This window comes from Protopterus annectens, chromosome 10.part0 (genome assembly GCF_019279795.1).
Source record: "Protopterus annectens isolate FY-2018-M chromosome 10.part0, PAN1.0, whole genome shotgun sequence".
NCBI lineage: Eukaryota > Metazoa > Chordata > Ceratodontiformes > Protopteridae > Protopterus > Protopterus annectens.
Genome location: NC_056744.1, coordinates 596,886,649 through 596,905,259, shown reverse-complemented (window position 1 = coordinate 596,905,259; position 18,611 = coordinate 596,886,649). Strand labels below are relative to the sequence as shown.

General features: G+C 40.0%; 1 protein-coding gene across 18 annotated transcripts in view; it reads left to right on the top strand.

Annotated features, from left to right (window-relative positions):
- PTPRF (protein tyrosine phosphatase receptor type F) overlaps positions 1-18,611 on the top strand; it is a 3,404,399-nt gene that overhangs the window by 3,352,205 nt on the left and 33,583 nt on the right. For all 18 annotated transcript variants that reach the window (XM_044085436.1, XM_044085429.1, XM_044085440.1 and 15 more), the window contains one exon: positions 9,064-9,189. In XM_044085436.1, coding sequence (XP_043941371.1) covers positions 9,064-9,189 — 126 coding nt within the window. The remainder of the gene's footprint in view (positions 1-9,063; positions 9,190-18,611) is intronic.

The following is an 18,611-nucleotide window of genomic DNA, read 5'->3' as shown; positions in this document are numbered from 1 at the left end:
TTCATTCGGACCCGAGGGAGAGGTCTCGGGTCGATCTTCTTCAGCTCCGAGCCTCCCGCTCAGTGCTTGGGCCCTGCCTCGGCTTCGGACCTTATCCCTTCGGCTCCGAGGGCTTCCACGGTTGGTCGTTCTTCGGAGCCGGGGAGATCAGCGTTCGAGGTCACACGGAGCGTGTTGGCCAGGTCCTCAGCTGCGTCTGATGGCACCGACACTCTACCACCTCCAGCACCGGTATCAGTTTCTTATCACCCTCTGTCCTTGGACAGCGGAGACCCAAGGCCTCAGGATACCTCCATGAGTGGTCCCACAACTTTCTGAGGTCTCCCCAGAGTGTTTGCCTGAGGAGCCCCCCAGAAAAAGAGTTTGCAAGAAGAAGCACATCGACTCCCAGGATGAGTCTTATCACTTCGGACACTGACCTCGAGGAGCCAGAGTGGTCCCCCAAGTCGTCCTCTGAAGATATCTCAGTTATCCTGGAGATCTTGAAACAGAGAGGTGACTGGCCCTCCAAATCTCCCTCTGAGGAGGAGTCTGTGTTCCTGAAGGCCTTTGGGTCTCAACCCTCCGCCTCTTGGGTTTCTCCCCCGTTCGATGAACTCCTGGATGTTGTTTGTCGAAGGGTGTGGGAAACCCCTGACACTGTGGAATCAGTCCCCAGGAGACGCAACAAGTTTCTGTCCGTCCCCGCTGACAAGGAATTTCTCACAAAGGGCGTTCCAGTAGATGCCATGGTGGTGGCAGCGGCCACCAAGAAGGAAATAGCTGAGACTTCATCTACCGTCCACCCCCCCCCTTACAAGGAGTCAAGGACCATGGACCGGTATGGGAAGCGTATGTTGCCTTTACTCTGCAGTCGCTGAACTATTTGTCACATTTTACACGGCTCCAAAGAGATCTCCTAAAAGAGCTTGGAGAGTCTCTGCAGGGTAATGTTTCTGATGCAGTGGCTCAGAAGGTCAGTGCCCAGATGTCTACCCTAAATTCCATTACTAACTCCTCCATGAGGCTGATCTTGCATGCAGCCGACACAGCGAGTAGGGCAGCGAGTTCAGGAGTCTCTTAGGAGGCACTCCTGGATGCGCCTGTGTAATTTCATGGAGACCTTCAAGTCTATGTTCACCAACGCCCCATTTGACAGTTCATCATTGTTTGGAACCAAGGTGAAGGATACTCTCACTAGGTGCGAGCAGGAAGGAAAAACCCTGTCTGCCGTGGGAGTCCGTTTTTCCATGCCTTCTAGACCTTATCCCAAGGGCCAGAAGGGTGGGAAAATGTGGTTCAGAAAGCTGCAGAGGTTTTTTTCAAGATGCACAAAGTGATTCTCCCTCCAGAGGCGGGGGAGGGGATGGAAACTCTGGTAGACGCCGCCCTAGAGGCAGAGGAGGCCCGCGTAACCAAGGGGACCACGATTCCTCCTACCAGCACTCCTGATGGGCGGCCCGACTGCGCTTCCCCAGAGCCAGTCGGGGGTCGCATTTTGCTATACCCAGAAGCCTGGCAAGGCATCACCCAAGACGAGTGGGTATTAAAGATAATTTCCAGAGGATATCATATTCCCTTCTCTTCTCACCCCCCGCCAACCAAGAGAATCCAAGATGCTACACCCAGTCAAAGGGATTCCGCAGCTTCAGAAGTTCAAAAGCTGCTAGCAAAAGGAGCCATCCAGCATGTCCCCTCAGACCAGCTCGGATTAGAGACTTACTCAAGATTCTTTTTGATGCCGAAAAGAACAGGGGACCTGAGACCCATCCTGGATCTCAGCCGCTTGAGCCTCCATGTAAAAAAAAGTCCAAGTTCCGAATGGTCACTTTACAGTCTATTCTCCCATTGTTGGGAAAAGAAGTATGGATGTGCTCCATCGACCTCAAGGATGCTTATTACCATATAAAGATGGACAGGGCATCCAGAAGTCATTTACGCTTCCGTCTGGGAGCCAGTCATTTTCAGTTTCGGGCCCTGCCCTTTGGTTTCACCACAGTCCCCGGGGTGTTCACCAAATGTATGGCAGTGGTGATGGCTCATTTGAGACATCAGGGTTTCCAAGTGTTTCCGTAACTAGACGACTGGCTCCTGTCTGCCACCACCAGGCATCTACTACCACAGACCACGGATGCCACCATTACGCTATGTCAGTGATTGGGTATCACACTAAACTGGGAAAAGTCTGCCTTGTTGCCCTCACAGCGTGTCACCTTTATAGGCGCCGAGTTAGACACCGTGCTCATGAGGGCTTTCTTACCTCAAGAAAAAATTCAGGTTTTGCAACAACAGGTCTACGCGTTGCTTCCACTGAAAAAGGTAAAGGCAAAAATGGTTCTCAAATTGTTAGGGACAATGGTTGCCACAGTTATGCTAGTCCCTCTTGCAAGACTACACATGAGGCTTCTTCAGTGGCTGCTCTTTGCTCAGTGGTCCCTACAACACCTTCCGCTTTCTCATCTTATTATAATTACAGACAAGGGCAAGCAGGATCTACACTGGTGGCTTCAGATCAGCAATCTCAATGTGGGAAAGCCCTTTGTTCCACCTCCTCCAGTTGCCACGGTGACCACGGATGCCTCCCAGATTGGGTGGGGGGACATTATCTTGGCAGGACAGTCCCAGGCACGTGGCAAGAGCACGAGATACATTCGCATGTCAATGTCTTGGAGATGAGAGCAGTGCTATTAGCGTTGCAATCACTCCAGAGCTTTCTTCCTCTCAGGACGATTGCAATCCACTCGGACAACATGTCGGTGGTATGGTATCTGAACAAACAAGGGGGAACCAAGTCATATCCCCTTTTCAGGGAGGCTATTCGAGTGTGACAGTGGGCAGTGTCTTCACAACGCTTTCTTGTGGCAATGCACATTCCGGGGAAGTCCAGTGTGATTGCCGACAGGTTGAGCAGAGCTATTCTGATGCCTCACGAGTGGTCCCTGAACAAGCAGGTTGCGGAGCAGATTTTCCGCAGATGGGGTCAGCCTTGCTGCGATCTATTTGCCAGTCCCCTCAATACCAAGTGCAGCAGCTACTTCACCCTCATCCCCCCTCAGGGGAGACACCCAGGGACGCTCTAGTTCACGATTGGCCCTCCGGTCTACTTTTTGCCTTCCCACCTGTTCCTCTGATAGCAAAGGTTATTCAGAAAGCACAATTCTTGGGAAGCAGAATGATTCTGATTGCTCCACACTGGCCTCGTCAAATTTGGTTCCCCTTTCTCCATCCCTATCTCATGGACAACCCCTGGATTCTGGACCCATAAACTCATATGTCAGGACAGTTCCATCCCTCTCTTCAGATCCTCCGGTTGACAGCTTGGCTACTCCAGTTCCATCACCAGTCAGACTTCATCATTTTTCTCCGGAAGTAGTTCATATTTTGTCTTCCTCCCATAAGCCTTCGACTAGGAAGATTTATTCCAGCAAATGGAAAAGATTCTCCATCTGGGCTCATGAAAGCCAGATTGATCCTTACACTGCACCAATTTCATCAGTTCTGGAATTTCTCTCCATGCTTTTCAGTCAGGGGTCAGCTGCAGCAACCATTAAAGTTCAGTTAGCGGCTATCTCCACCTTTCATGTCGCTAATGCACCCAGTCTAATGACGCATAGACTTTGTAAGGCATTTTTAAAGGGCACTATGATGCTTCAGACCCCAGTCTTTGATCCCGTAATGCCATGGGAACTCAATTTTGTGCTACAGTGTCTCACTTTATCTCCCTTTGAGCCTGCAGCTACTTGTGACTTGAAATATTTGTCATGGACGACAATCTTTTTGGTAGCCATCACTTCAGCTAGGTGAGTCTCTGAGCGCCAAGCTTTGTCAGTTAGACCTCCTTACTTGGTATTTCACAAGGATAGGGTTTCCCTCTGACCAAATCCTTCCTTTGTGCCAAAGGTTGCTTTGGTTATTAACCTCAACCAGAGTATTGCGCTGCCTGTGTTTTCCCAGAATTTTCTAATAAGACAGAATTCAAATTCCACCAGCTAGATGTTCATAGACAATTGCGTTTCTATTTACATAGAACAAAGGATCTTAGGAAGTCAGATCAGCTATTTGTCTCATTTTCAGACAATAGACTTGGGTCTCCTGTCTCTAAAGTAACCTTATCCAGATGGATCTCTAGTTGTATTTCCTTCATTTATGCCTCAAGTGGTAAGGAATTACCTTTTAAGGTGAAGGCTCATTCTACACGATCAATGTCTACCTCTACGGCATTTCAGATCAGGATGTCTATGGATAATATTTGTGCTGCGGCTACATGGGCATCTCCTCACACCTTTATCAGTCACTACAGATTGGATTTGATATCCAGAGGCAGATCTTCCTTTGGTTCCACAGTGCTCAGGAGTATTTTCCACTGAGCCGCCCAAGGTTCAGGTGCTGGGGACGCTGTCCCACGGGTAAGAATGTAGGCGAGATTGGACTACATAACATCAAGAAGTTATGTACTCACCATAACGTTCGATGTATGTAGTCCATCTCGCCTCACATTCTTACTTTCCCTCCCGCCTTCCCCCTCCTGGAGTGCCTAGAGGTTAGTTTTGGTTTCAGAACTCCTTTGGTTGTTGGGCTGATTCTTCCTCTCTGTGTGCTGTGTGTGTGGGGTGTGATTGCCTGAGCTTGCAGCAAACAAGATCTGGGGAAAGGGAGCAGTGCAGCATGGGATACCTGTTAGCCACGAGCCAATTGAAGACTTCGAGCTAGAGTATGGCCGAGTCGGAGCCAAGGTTCGGCTCCGAACCCACGGGTAAGAATGTGAGGCGAGATGGACTACATACATCGAACATTATGGTGAGTACATAACTTCTTGTTCCAGCAATTAAATGCAGGCTGTTACTAACAGGTCAAATTAAGTGATCTTGAATTAGATAACATACAAGCTGTAAAAAACAGTTATACCAACTGAAGACATGGCAGAAAATGGGGGGGGAGGGCAGTTTCAACAGAGATCTAAGCAGCAACTAACAGTACAAACTATAAAGCCAAAAAAATATACTCAGCTCTGTATATTTGCAGATTTGCAGATCAGTCTCTCAGAACAGTGAGACAATAGTTTCAACAGAGATCTTAGCAACAATTAACAAACTCTGTAACCAAAAAAAATATACTCTGCTTTGTATATTTGCAGATAGTCTGGAAGGCAGTCTCTCAGAACACAGGTTCCAGCAATTAAATGCAGGCTGTTACTAACAGGTCAAATTAAGTGATCCTTGAGTTAGATAACACACAAGCTGTAAAAAAACAGTTATACCAACTGAAGACACGGCAGAAAATGGGGGTGGGGAAAACAGTTTCAACAGAGATCTAAGCAACAACTAACAGTACAAACTCTAAAACCAAAAATATATACTCATCTCTCTATATTTGCAGATCAGTCTCTCAGAACAGTGAGACAACAGTTTCAACAGAGATCTAAGCAACAATTAAACTCTATAACCAAAAATATTTATACTCAGCTCTGTATATTTGCAGGTAGTCTGGAAGGCAGTCTCTCAGAATTATTGAATTTTCTGATGAATCTGAAGAAGCCATACGGTGAAAGTAATTTTAAAATGTAAAAATATTAGGGAATCTTTGGTATCTCAAGTAGGACAGTTTAATTAAAGTAGTAACGCATGGTTCTGTTTAAACAAGGAAAAAGGAATTATCTTGCTTGAATAGGCTGAATCGCTGTTGGACTTCCCTTGAATATGGTTAACTGATATTGTTTTATAACACAATTACTGTGAGAGAATGGCAGAGGATTAGCCAATATAGATACCCCACCCCACTGGTGGACATTTGGTCATATTCAAATACAGTGTGTTTTACTTCCAGCAATTAAAAAAACACCCATTTTGACATATTAAAATTAGGTGTGTTTTACCTCCATCAATTAAAACACCTGGCTTTTCTGACCCTTCTCTTAACCAAGCCCTTATAAACAGTGCAGAGTTCAGTGTAAAACCTTTAAGATTTGACTGCAAGAATGCTCCTCTATCTGTGAAGACTAAATAAAACAAGTTTTTCTAAAAACTGCACCAGTTGTCTTACTCCTCTGGAAAGGAGGGATAGATAAACCATCTATGGTCAGCTGTCAGTCAGATTTGCTGGTATCCCAATCAAACTCTTGACTCCTTGTTTTCTGTTACGAATGACCGCTCCTAACATGTCTTGGCAGTTTTTTTATGCTTCAGAGTTTTTAGATAGATCTGTTAGCCTTATGCATACCAATTATTTAACAGTTTTGCACAAAAAATGACCACAAGTTCAAAATCTGTTATTTCAGTGCTTATTATTAGAAATTCCACTTACAATATGAGAAGCCAGAGTAGCTTCCAGTTGCCAAGATCTCAATTTACATTACTTGCCACAGAGAAAGAACTTAGTAAAGTTGCTCCTAGAATCTGGAATGCTTGGTCACAAAATTTGCAAAATAGTGACAGTCTTCTAGTATTCCTCAAACTGGTTTATGGTTGAAAATGGTCCATTGTTTAGGAATAGTCTATTGTTAAAGAAAGAAAGAAAGAAAAATTGCCCTGCATACCTCTCAACCTGGAAACATCAAAAATCTGGACAAGGCCTATGAAAAATATGTACAAATCCGTATGCTGTTTAACATAAAATTTGCATATATAATTATGTAACCCCCACCCACTTCAATGGAATTGTGGGGTACCACATTTCAAACACAAACTGAAGAACAGACAACCAAAATATGGCACCAGAGTCCCCCTGCAGCCATTTCAATGTCCCATTACCTGGCTGTTTTGCCCCATTTGCTATAAACACTAATTTGTGCATACTGCTTTACTTCTACAATGATTATTTGGATTTTATTTTTACACTTTACAGCACAGTGCACAAACACTAATAGATATATGCTTAATAAAGCAGTACTGTCTCACAATGAAAATAGACTTGGTATTAAAACTTCTCTGCCCTTGAAACTCACATTAATTAAAACAGCATTGAAACTCACACCACATCCAAAGAAAATGCATCTGGCCAGTGGTGGATAAAGATTACCTTTGGGCTGTTTTCAAATCATTGGCCCCTTGCACGCAAAACAAGAAACATACATGTGTTCTTTGATACACCTTCCTGGCTTTATTAAATTATATTCCTTGTATAATACAGCACACTTGTTAAACAGAACGCATTTTAAATTTATTGTTTAAACATTTTTCCTGTAGGCAATGAAACAAAATGCATGAACCAATAATGACAAAACTACCCAATTCAGAACATTTCCATCATGCAAGTCTACTTACACACACACACATACACTATATATATATATATATATATATATATATATATATATATATATATATAAAATGACAGTAGTGTAAGCCACAGGTATCTTGCACAGCTTCTTGCACTTATTTTCAGTTTTTTTTTTTGTTTTTTTGGGGGGGAGGGGGACAAAAGGCCAAAAACTAGGGACACATTTTAAACATTGCTTATATAATTTTGGAAAGTTGCTAGAATAAAATGTTGTTACCACCATGCATTTCACTGGCAAGTCTTGAACCAAAGGACCATGTGCACTACATGCAGAGTAACATACCACTATGCCAAATCAGCAGTTTGTTTCCTGAAAGATAGGAAGACTGAAACTTAAATGACTATCCTTTAGTGAATTCAGTCCTCACGTCTCACCATAGTTCTCAACCTCTTAGCACAAAAAACCTGGACAAAGCCAATAACGGGCAAATTCAGACCCAAAATAGGGGCACATTTCAAATACTGATCTTATAAACTTAGAAAATTGCTAGAATAAAAGGTTTTGTTACCATTTATTTTCTGAAGAATATGAAGTCTGAAATTTAAATGCCTGTAATTATTTAATGAATTCAACCTTCAGTGATTTGTCACAAAAATCCTGAAAACCACAGATTTTATGAGGAACAGATCAAAAATATGGCAGAAATTCAAAAGTGGTGGCAGCTAGGGACATTAGGCTGTTTTTACCCTATACCCAAGGTACAGGGTTTGAGCCTGAGTACCTCTAGCCACCAGGTGCATTACAATGGGAGCATTTTCACACACACATACTCCTTCATTTAGCCAGCCGTGATACTCGAAACGTCCTTACCGGTTCTTAAATATAACAATATATCCACCAGCCATGAATCAAAACGATGTTACCGGATCCAACGATAACTGTTCCTACTCGCTGCATTTGAACAGCCCTTCAGCGCTCAGCCGAAAATGCATGCATGTCAGCCCTTGAGCTCAGTTCCAATAGGCTGGTAACACAGACGGCGCTGACGTCATTGTGCACTTGATGACATCAGCTGAAAGTGCAAAAATGTAAACAAAGTGGAAAAAAATCGGAAATTAAGGGGTGCCACTCTGGAATCGTGGCACCCCATTATTTGGACTCCAAAACTCTGTAAAAACCGAGTAATTTGGGACGGTTGGTGAGGTATGGTGCTCTGGCATCTTTTTGTTACCCAATCTGCTTAACTTGCTGCAGACGTCAGTCCTTAATTAAGGTACTGTGGTGCCCATCACCTTGCATTATGACAGTGACTAGTCTAGTAATTTGTTTCTTTTCTGTGTGTGAATTTACTGTTCACATTCTTGGTTTCCAAAGTATGTCTGCTGTCAGTTCAGATTACAAAAATATGTTGCAGGTTTTACTCTTAGATCAGTAGTACTACCTAATATCAGTTTTAAGATTTCACTAAAAGGTATCTGCACATGGAAACATTAAGTAATGTCAGTGCAGAAACGATCATAGTTCTTTTCACTGAAGTTTTTTTTTTTTAAGGCAAGCCATCCATACAGTCAGTCTGCACTTTTTAAATAAGCAAATATATCTTAAAATATTACTGCACAAATCATTTGGTGAGAATCTTTTTTTTTTTTTTTTTTTTTTTTAATGCTGGATTCTTTCAGCATTCTGGCAAACGTAGTAATTTTTCTTGTGTGCATTTTCAGACAGATCTAGCGAAAAGAGCTTTTCACTGAATGCCATCATGGTAATTAATGTTCTCTGTTCATGTTTGCAAATGACCACATGCTTGCAGAACGCAGTTTCTTGCCATCGTTTACTAACTATTTGCTATTATGTTTGATATTGATTAGGAAAAGTGCCATCAGTACTGGCCAGCCGAACGCTCAGCTCGCTATCAGTACTTTGTGGTGGATCCCATGGCAGAGTACAATATGCCACAGTACATCTTGCGAGAGTTCAAAGTTACAGATGCACGGGTAAGAAGACTTAACTGCAGTTCCCAGACTTGCTCTTTTGTTTTGTTAAAGAGATGGAGTAAATTGATAAATGGCAGGTGACAAGCTTGAAAGTCAAGCAGGATTTTATTTAGGTAGCAGTGAACCAGATGACCCAACATGATGACATAGTTGTTGAATAAGTACAGACCAGAAGCTAGGTCTTTTGTTACATACTTTTCTAATGACAGTTATTAGCTATTTCATTGTCAGAGATATGCTTTGCCATCAGTGGCCTTTTCTATTTAAATATTTATAAATTAGATAAAAGCTTACTTTCATGGATAAACACCATGCTGCTTATTGTTAACACAATTTGTATTTAAAAGCAGTGGGAGGCCAGGTACACCAAACTTTTTTATTTGTTGCTGCTGTAACCTTAGATCAACACAAAAATGGGAAACTGGGTTATGGATGTGGATGGATGCTCTTCACTGCATTTTTTCAGACTGCTTGTGTGCTTATGCTTTATGGTAAATTGTTTTTCATTTACTCTTTCTGCCAGTTTTGCAATACTTGTGGGGTGGCTATTCAGGATAATGTTTTGTTTGTGTACTGCTAGACTTCTTCCAGATTATGCCCAACGTAAGACACATCAAGGAGTGTAAAGTTTATCACAAAGTGGCAGCCCTTTGCAAAGCAAGTGACCAATCATCCATGGTCAGACACCGTCTCAACATTTTGTTTTGATGGAGTAGATATGGCAGTGTACTATGGTTAATGCCTGCAAAGCAGTTGCAAGTTGGATGTGGTGATAGGGTTCTAATTAGGAGCACAGTCTGTCTTTGTTTAATGATATTCCCCTGTGAGTTTGTGTAAAACAGTTCCTATATTTAAAAGTCAAAAAATGTGTACATTTCACAAATTTCACCATTTGAATTCACACAGCAGTTCAGAAAGGCCTGTTAAGTAGTGCAGCACTTGTAACTTTCTATATGAGGTACTGGCAGCTTTGTTTGGGAATATGTTCAAGTTCCCAGAAGTATGACTTTTGAGAAGAATTGAGAACCTAATTAGTAGCACAGCAACTGTGTGTTTTAGGGAAGGTTGGACAGTACAGCAGTCCTTTGCCTTACACACCGAGACTAACAGTACTGCTCAGTAGGTGGCTAGTAGGTAGTGAAAGCATTGTGATATCATGACATGTTCTTGCTCTCTCAGATCTTTCAGATTATGCTCAAAGGAAAGAGTTTGTAGAATGGACGTGTGAACTCCTTCCTCCTGCATGTGTACTGTGGCTTCAAGGTGAAAAGAATTCCCAAAGGACAGTGTTGAACCTCATGGATGGGTGGATGTACAGGCAAGGAGATTTAGTAGTTGAGAGTAAGGGGAAGTAACCATGCTTAAGAATGAACATGATCTTCAGTGGAAAACAGGAAAGAATCTATGCAGGCGGGCAGTAGGGAACAAAATGTCCGTTAAAGGGAAAATAATACGTTCATAATTTATTTTATTTTTTGTTTGTAGTAATTTTGCAGCTGCCATTTTTCTCCTGCACACATTTGCATATGCTGCTGAGAGACTACATTAGTCCAAACACAGGATAAAATCTTAATCTCATAAAATGTAATATTTATTTTCAGTTAATTCCATTATCTACATTCATTGAGAAATTTTATTGTATGCTATGTATTCTTGTGCATGTTATTTTATTTTGACAAATGAATTATTGACATTTATAGTATTTAAACACAATATTGCACTTAATAAAATTGTTGATGAAAAAATGTTAATGCTCATGTATGGTTATTTTATGCACCATAGAAAGACTTTTCAAGCTCTTTGAAGTCATTTATTGAGCACAGAATTGCAGTTACTGTGGAATGAAAGCTGACTTTGTAGATGGATAGGAGTCACATGTTCCTTAATTGACAAGTCATCAAAGTTGTTTTCTTGTCAGCGTTAATAAAAAATTCACAGCATCTGCATTCCTAGCTGTGTGATTAAGACATGCATATATTTATTTCTAGAATTTATCAGTGGCATGTGGTTTTAAACGAACAACTTAGTAGAATTGCTATTCTTCATGTATAAACTGCTAAAACAGTTTTGCATAGATTCTTTTCCTCCAGAGGGTCTCACCCATAAATTAACTGCTTTTTTACTTAAATAACAAAGCTGTAAAGTGATTTGCATATAATTAGCAGGCATCTGGAGACAAATGGTCATAAAATCTGTTCCCCGTAATTAGGCAAAATACTTGAAAAAGACAAATGGGAGAAGGCATAAGCAAAATTACCCCATCCATTGCTTACTGTAATGGCATACTCCAGCAACATTATTAGCTTTTAACAAAATATAGTTCAGTATATATCTTGGTAATTCAGAAGTGACACTAATCGGAAGCAAGGCTTCTTCATTCTGGAAACTTATTATAATGAAATGTTGCATGTTTAGATAAAATGGAGAGTGTGCCTGGAAGTAGAGAAAAGCAAAAATTTTGTCTTCATGGTTTTTAATATTCTTGATCCCATGTTTCCTAGTAGAAAATATAATGAAATACAAAATATTAACACAGTGAAATACTTCATTAAACTCTCTTAAGTGCTGCAAAACTTAATAAAGTATTGAGGTTGCTGTTAAATTTCTTAAATGATTATGTAGTAATGCAGGCTTGATTATTTTGGCTTGAATAGTTTTCAGGAGAAATGCATTGACAATGGTAGATCTTACTGTTACTTTCTGTATTAATATCTGTAGTAATTTTGCAGTAACTAAAATGCAGAGTATCTGCTGAAGTGTTGGGATCTTTCAGTACCTCCACAGGTACAGTTACTTTTGAACTTCTAGGGCGCAGGAAAGATTGGGGGGGGGTCAAAGACAACTAATGTACTACAGTAAGCACTTTAACAAGTACAGCATAGCATACTGTTATATTTGGAAATTGTATATAGGGACGTTTTCCGCAAACAGCACCCAGTATCAAGAGTATATAAAAGAAAAGTTAAGTAGCACATTTAATGCAGCAAGTATTGTAAAAATCAGTTAGCAGGCAGCTGAAATAATGTTGGTTTAATAGAGGAAAATGTCTAAGCAAAAATAGTTTTTGCCACACAAATGTACACAAGGAAGCAATAAATAGGCAAACCTGTCTACTGGAGAGCAGACCTTTTCTTATACACCCCATTTGGCTGATTTGTTGAGGTCTTTATTTTGACCTTTCTGGAAGTTGAGATATGTAAAAGTGGCAATGTCAGTCTGTTAGTCTTTGATTTCCACGGTCCGACCTTTTGCTATTTTTTAATTTGCTAAGCTGTGGCAGATGTCAGGGAGAGCACATGCAGAATTTTCACTTCCTTGTTGCTTTTTTGTACCACTTGCATACCTTCTCAACCTGGAAACATCAAAAATCTGGACAAGGCCCATGAAAAATAGGTACAAAGTTGTATGCTGATTAAAATAAAATTTGCATATATAATTACGTAACTTCACCCACTCCAGTGGAATTGTGGGATACCAACTTTCAACTGCAAACTGAAGAACAGACAGCCAAAATATGGCACCAGAGCCCTCTTGCAGCCATTCCAATGTCCCATTACCTGGCTATTTCACCCCATTTACCATTAACACTAATGTGCATACTGCTTTACTTCTAAAATGATTATTTGAATTTTATTTTTACATTTTATAGCACAATGCACAAACACTAATAGTCATCTGCTAAACAAATCAGTACTGTCTCACAATGAAAACAGACATAGCATTAAAACTTCTCTGCCCTTGAAACTCACATTCATTGAAACAGCATTGAATCCCACACCACATCCAAAGAAAATGCATCTGGCCAGTTGTGGTGGATAAAGATTACCTTTGGGCTGTTTTCAAACCATAGGCCCCTTAAGAAACCTACACGTGTTCTTCGATACACCTTCCTGACTTTATTAAATTATATTCCTTGTCTAACACAGCACACTTGTTAGACTTGGAGTGCATTTTAAATTTATTGTTTGAACATTTTTCCAGTAGGCAGCAAAACAAAATGCATGAACCAATAATGACAAAACTGCCCAATTCAGAACATTTCCATCATAAAAGTGTATATTTATATATTCTTTATATTTTATATATTTATATATATATATATATATATAATGACAGTAGTATAAGCCTTGCGCATCTTGCATAGCTTCTCGAACTTATTTTCAGTTTCAGTTTTTTGCTTGACTTTCTCTGATTTGTGTTATCAGACCAACTCAATAGCTGTAAATGCACAACAAAATAAACTATGTAAACTGCGTGTTTTAAGACTTCCAATTTTTAGTCCAAGTCTGTTGTATCTGTAGCTACACCCTTGACTTGTTACACCCACCCCTTTAAAAGTACAACACCACAGTACAGTATCAGGAATGCATCTACATACTGTGGGAATAGAACCCACAGCCTTCTACATCAAAAACAAGTATTTAACCTGTTATAATGTTAAGAATGCAAGCAGACTTAGCATAAGCAACACTAAACTTCTCTTTTCCTGAAGTTCTCAGCTCCTTGTAAAATCTAGTTGACGCTCAACTATATCTCTCAAATTCGCAGCACATGAAATCTGGAAAAAGCCAAAATTTATTGGGGGGGGGGGGCAAAAGCTCAAAACCCAGGGGCACATTTTAAACATTGCTTGTATAATTTTGGAAAGTTGCTAGAATAAAATGTTGTTACCACCATGCATTTCAGTGCCAAGTCTTGAACCCAGGACCCTGTGCACTACAGTCAGAGCAACATGCCACTATGCCAAATCAGCAGTTTCCTGAACAATAGGAAGACTAAAACTTAAATGGCTGTCATTTAATGAATTCAGTTCTCACTTCTCACCATAGCTTTCAACCTCTTAGGACAAAAAAACTGGACAAAGCCAGTAATGGGGGAATACAGTCATACTGATCTTAAAACACCTAGCACAAAAAAAAAAACTGGACAAAGCCAATAATGGGGGAATACAGCCATACTGATCGTATAAACTTAGAAAATTGCTAGAATAAAAGGTTTGGTGTTACTGTTTCTTTTCTGAACTTGTAAACTTAGCAGAAAAAAAACTGGACAAAGCCAATAAGGGGGAAATACAGCCATGCTGATCTTAATTACTAGAATAAAAGGTTTGGTGTTTCCCATTTCTTTTCTGAAGAATATGAAGTCTGAAATTCAAATGCCTGTCATTATTTAGTGAATTAAATCCTTCACTGAAATCCAGAAAACCACAGATCTTATGAGGAACAGAACAAAAATATGAGGTATAAATCTGGAAAGTTTTATAGAAGGGGTGGTGGGTAGGGGCTTTAGGCTTTTTGTCACCTGTACCCAGGGTACAAGGTTTGAGCCTGAGTGTACCTTCTGTAGCCACCAGGTACATTCAGTCTGAGGCATTTTCTCTCTCACACACACACAAACACACACTGCTGTCATTCAAAAACTCAAGTTGTCTGTACACACACCTCTTGCCCTACCAGGGCAAGCAACAAAATGGCTCGTTCTGTAGACACTCGTAGACAGCAGGATGAAGCTCTTCTCTTCCCTGTAGACAGCTTCGTAAATGGAGCATCTAGGAGCAGCATAGATTCCAGTCTCATGGCAGCTGGAAATACATGCATATTCAGCTCAATTCTGACAGGCTGGCAGGCTGCTGATGTCATCGCACATGTGATGACATCAGCTCAAAAAGTCAGGAAATAAAATTTTTAAAATGAAGCGCTGGGAAATTCGGAAATGAAGGGGTGCCACCCGGGAATCGTGGCACCCCATTATTTGGACCCCATAATTTGGTACAGTTGGGAGGTATGACCACTTGTACTTAAAAAAGGTAGGAGGCCGAAGAAAATTACAACTTTTGTGTTAAGCACCTTTATTAAATCTTCATACATACATAAATAGAAAATAAAATAAACCATAGTAGCACTTTTAATCATTTTCATGCATTTTACATATTTTTTTAACAATTATCATTCACCACACCATTACATAAATTGCTCAGTTCCTGCCTTCTCTTATACCTCACTCCTCCTTTTGAACATTATTCTACACACATTGTTATCATAAATTCAATTATTTCCATATAATTTGCTCCTTCCCTTTTTTAAAGATCCAGCTTCTAGTTATCCTTTACAATATTCAGTACTCCAGCTGCAGTTGGCTCAGAGTTTGATTTTCATTTTCTAGCAATTTCTTTTTTTGTAGCCAATGAGATTAAACTTAGTGAGATCTCACTATGTGTAGGCAATTCAGATCCACTCTTGCAGCCCAAAAAAGAGTCATTCCCTTAGTTAACATCCACCCTCAATATTTCTACTAAATTACTCTGTATGCAATTTTTAAAAATCTGCCAACTTGTTACATTCCCAAAAGACATGCCCCCAATTACCTCCCTGTGTTCTCCTCATCACACCTCTGACATTTGATATATACTTGAAAAAATCTCTGAAGTCTATTCAGGGTACAAGTATACCTGTGCAAACATATCCAAGGAAAATCCAAAAGCTTCTGGACTTTGTTGCTTACTTGGAAACATTAGATGATTTGTTTTATAAATTGCCTTTCTTTTTGTCTTCCCAATCTTTTCTGACCTCCTCTGATTGATTATTACAGTTGTAATGTAGTGCTTTATATGGCCTACTAATTATCTCTTCTTAATAGCAGCTTCTATTCAGGATTCAGTGAAAAGCTGGGGCTTTCACTTATCACTCCCTCTTTCGTTCTCTTTGCCTGTACTGTGTGTTATCAATCCATGGTAGGGAAGACCATTTCTAACCTGAAAAAAAATATTGAAAAGCAAAAAGATGCATATCACACATACTGTGGTTCTTTACTATAATAGACAATGTGTACCTTTAAAGCTGCTTCTGAATTTATCCTTCATTGTAACAGTACTGCATTGTGATGTGGGTGATTTTTGATGTCATTACGATTTCCTGTATGTGCTGTATCATAAGTATTTGTGTGTATTCTCTGTATGTAGATGTTTACACTACACCTAAACATGGGTTTTCCTGCTGTACATCTACTACTACTTGGACTGTTTTTAAGTATTTTACTTGGTCATATCAGTTTTGTCAGCTGCGTCTTGCATTTCAGCAGTGTACAGATTTTGGCCTGTCTTGTTCATGTGACTCATGGTAAAACTCTTCTGTTGACATCTCTTTAACTTGCATTTTATTGCTGCAACTAATTGACTAACAGCATTACGAAACAGTCCTTATTACTCAATAGTATTTCTCAAAAACAAGCATTCATTTGGAACACATTGTACTTTATGATAGTTTATATGCATTTGTCATAGAAGTTTAACACTATTATCAGAACTTTAAAAACTAATAAATACAATAGTGTAGTATAATATAGCCTAAAATTACTTGTTCCTCAGATTCCCTTCTGCTTGAAATGTCCAAGCCATCCGTTTCATTTTGTTTCTTGTATCTTGACATTTGATGATGAAAGTTCCATTTCTTTTTATCTTCTTCCCAATTTGTTTTACATGTTTGTGCCATTATTCCTCTTCTTTTCTACATTCTGGTGATTCCTTTATTCACAGTTAGAAGTAAATTCAGCAACGCTCTTTTCCCTTTCACAATTCCCTGTACTTCATCCAAACTAATCATCTGGAGAGGTGATGTGATTACCACTTTCCCACGCCAAATAACATTAAAAAGTTCTGTACCCCCCTCCTCACCCCACCCCCTTAAACTCATCTAACATAGGCCATTGCCAAAATTTATGTATTAAATCAGTATTACTTCTCCAACAAATCCACCCACCCCTTTTTCCTATAAAAATGTTTGTCATTTTTCAACCAAAAAATCTAAATTTCATTGCTTTTGTAGCAAGTCCGGAGACTTGGATAATGATCTTACAAAGCTACAGGAGTACTTGTAGTAATTATCCTCCCAAATAATTCTAAATGTATTTGTCTTATGTGCCACTTATTCTTTTAGCATTTTATATAATTTACTTAATTGACTCCCTTTATGCCTAAATGTTCTTGCCTGTTTTCTATCTGCCAAAAACCATTTTAATCCCTTTTGTGTCTGTACAATTTCAATCCGTCAGCTTACCTATAAAAGTTATTAAGCAATTCAATGTTTATAACATAGTTTGCACCCTTGTCTACATATTGTTCCCATGTCATTATTCTTCCTCCCATAATTAACTGATCCCAGTTATGTTAATCCCTCTACAGACATTTTGGAAGTTTTTGCTGCTTGAAACCTCCATTTTTGTAAAATTTCTATAAGATTTTGATTGTTCAACCAAGTCAGTGCATTTGTTTCTTTCAATTATATATGTATTTTTTTATCAACTTCATTAGTTCCATCTCCGTAGTCCTTTCTGCACTTTGTCCTATGCAACCTTCTGGCACTTAATGGAATATATATCCCTTTGATCCCTCCCAAACATTGTATTAGGATGGTTTTCCTTCCAAATTGATGGATTGGGTCCAGTAGCCCCTATAACATTGTAAGCATCGCCGCCTTGCAGTATACCTTAAAGTCAGTGACTGTCCATTAACATGTCTTGATTCCAGAAGTTTATCTCTTCATGTAGCGAACCAGCATAATCTTCTGGGTCTTGTTGCTGTTGGATTTAATCAGGACTAGAATATTTCAGGAAGGAAGGAATAAAAATTGTTTCATTAAGAGAGGGACAGTTCATGTAGCATTAAAATTAAGGTCTTGGTTCACCAGAAATGTAGATGTTTTTCATTTTCAGTGTTATCAAATATGCTCATATTTGCCCTCAGGATAGCAGTACTGCTTGAATGAAACTGTGTAGGACTTTTCATTCATTACTTAGATACAGAACAACTTCGGGATCCCTGGAAGGATTTACTCATGTATGAAATACACTCCTCCACTGAGTGAAATCAAGTCCAAGTCTGTCACTACTTGCAAGCATAGCAGATAATTCTGAGTCTCCAATTGTTTGTAGAAATAGGCCACTGATATTTCTGTGTTTATCAGGGACTTGATGGTTGTAGTTTATAGTGGCAGGGCCCAGGGCATGCTTAGCTGCTCCTGTCTCCAGAATGTTGGCATGGAAAGTAGGAAGAAGGTTTTGTCTTGGATCCAGAGGCTTTGTTGGGTCAGAGATGTGTATTTGATACTGTCAGGGAGGTAACCTTCATGATGAACTGTATGGGAGTACTTTAAGTAAAGGCAACCACCATTCTGGAAATAGGGAGATTGCATCTGCGATGTCTCCACTCTGGGCCAGTAATCAAGGAGCCTCAATCCTCACCACTGACACTGGAGAGGGATGTTCACTTAGAATACAAATGGATGCTCTCAGTATTTCCAGATGCAGACCTCTCTGCATCAAGCGCAGTTTCCCTTAAGAGCACAAAGGGAACACAGTCAGCCCAGGTTTTTATTTCTGTATATCTCTTTCTCCCCAGGTCCCCAGTAAGACTATCCACTGACACAGCT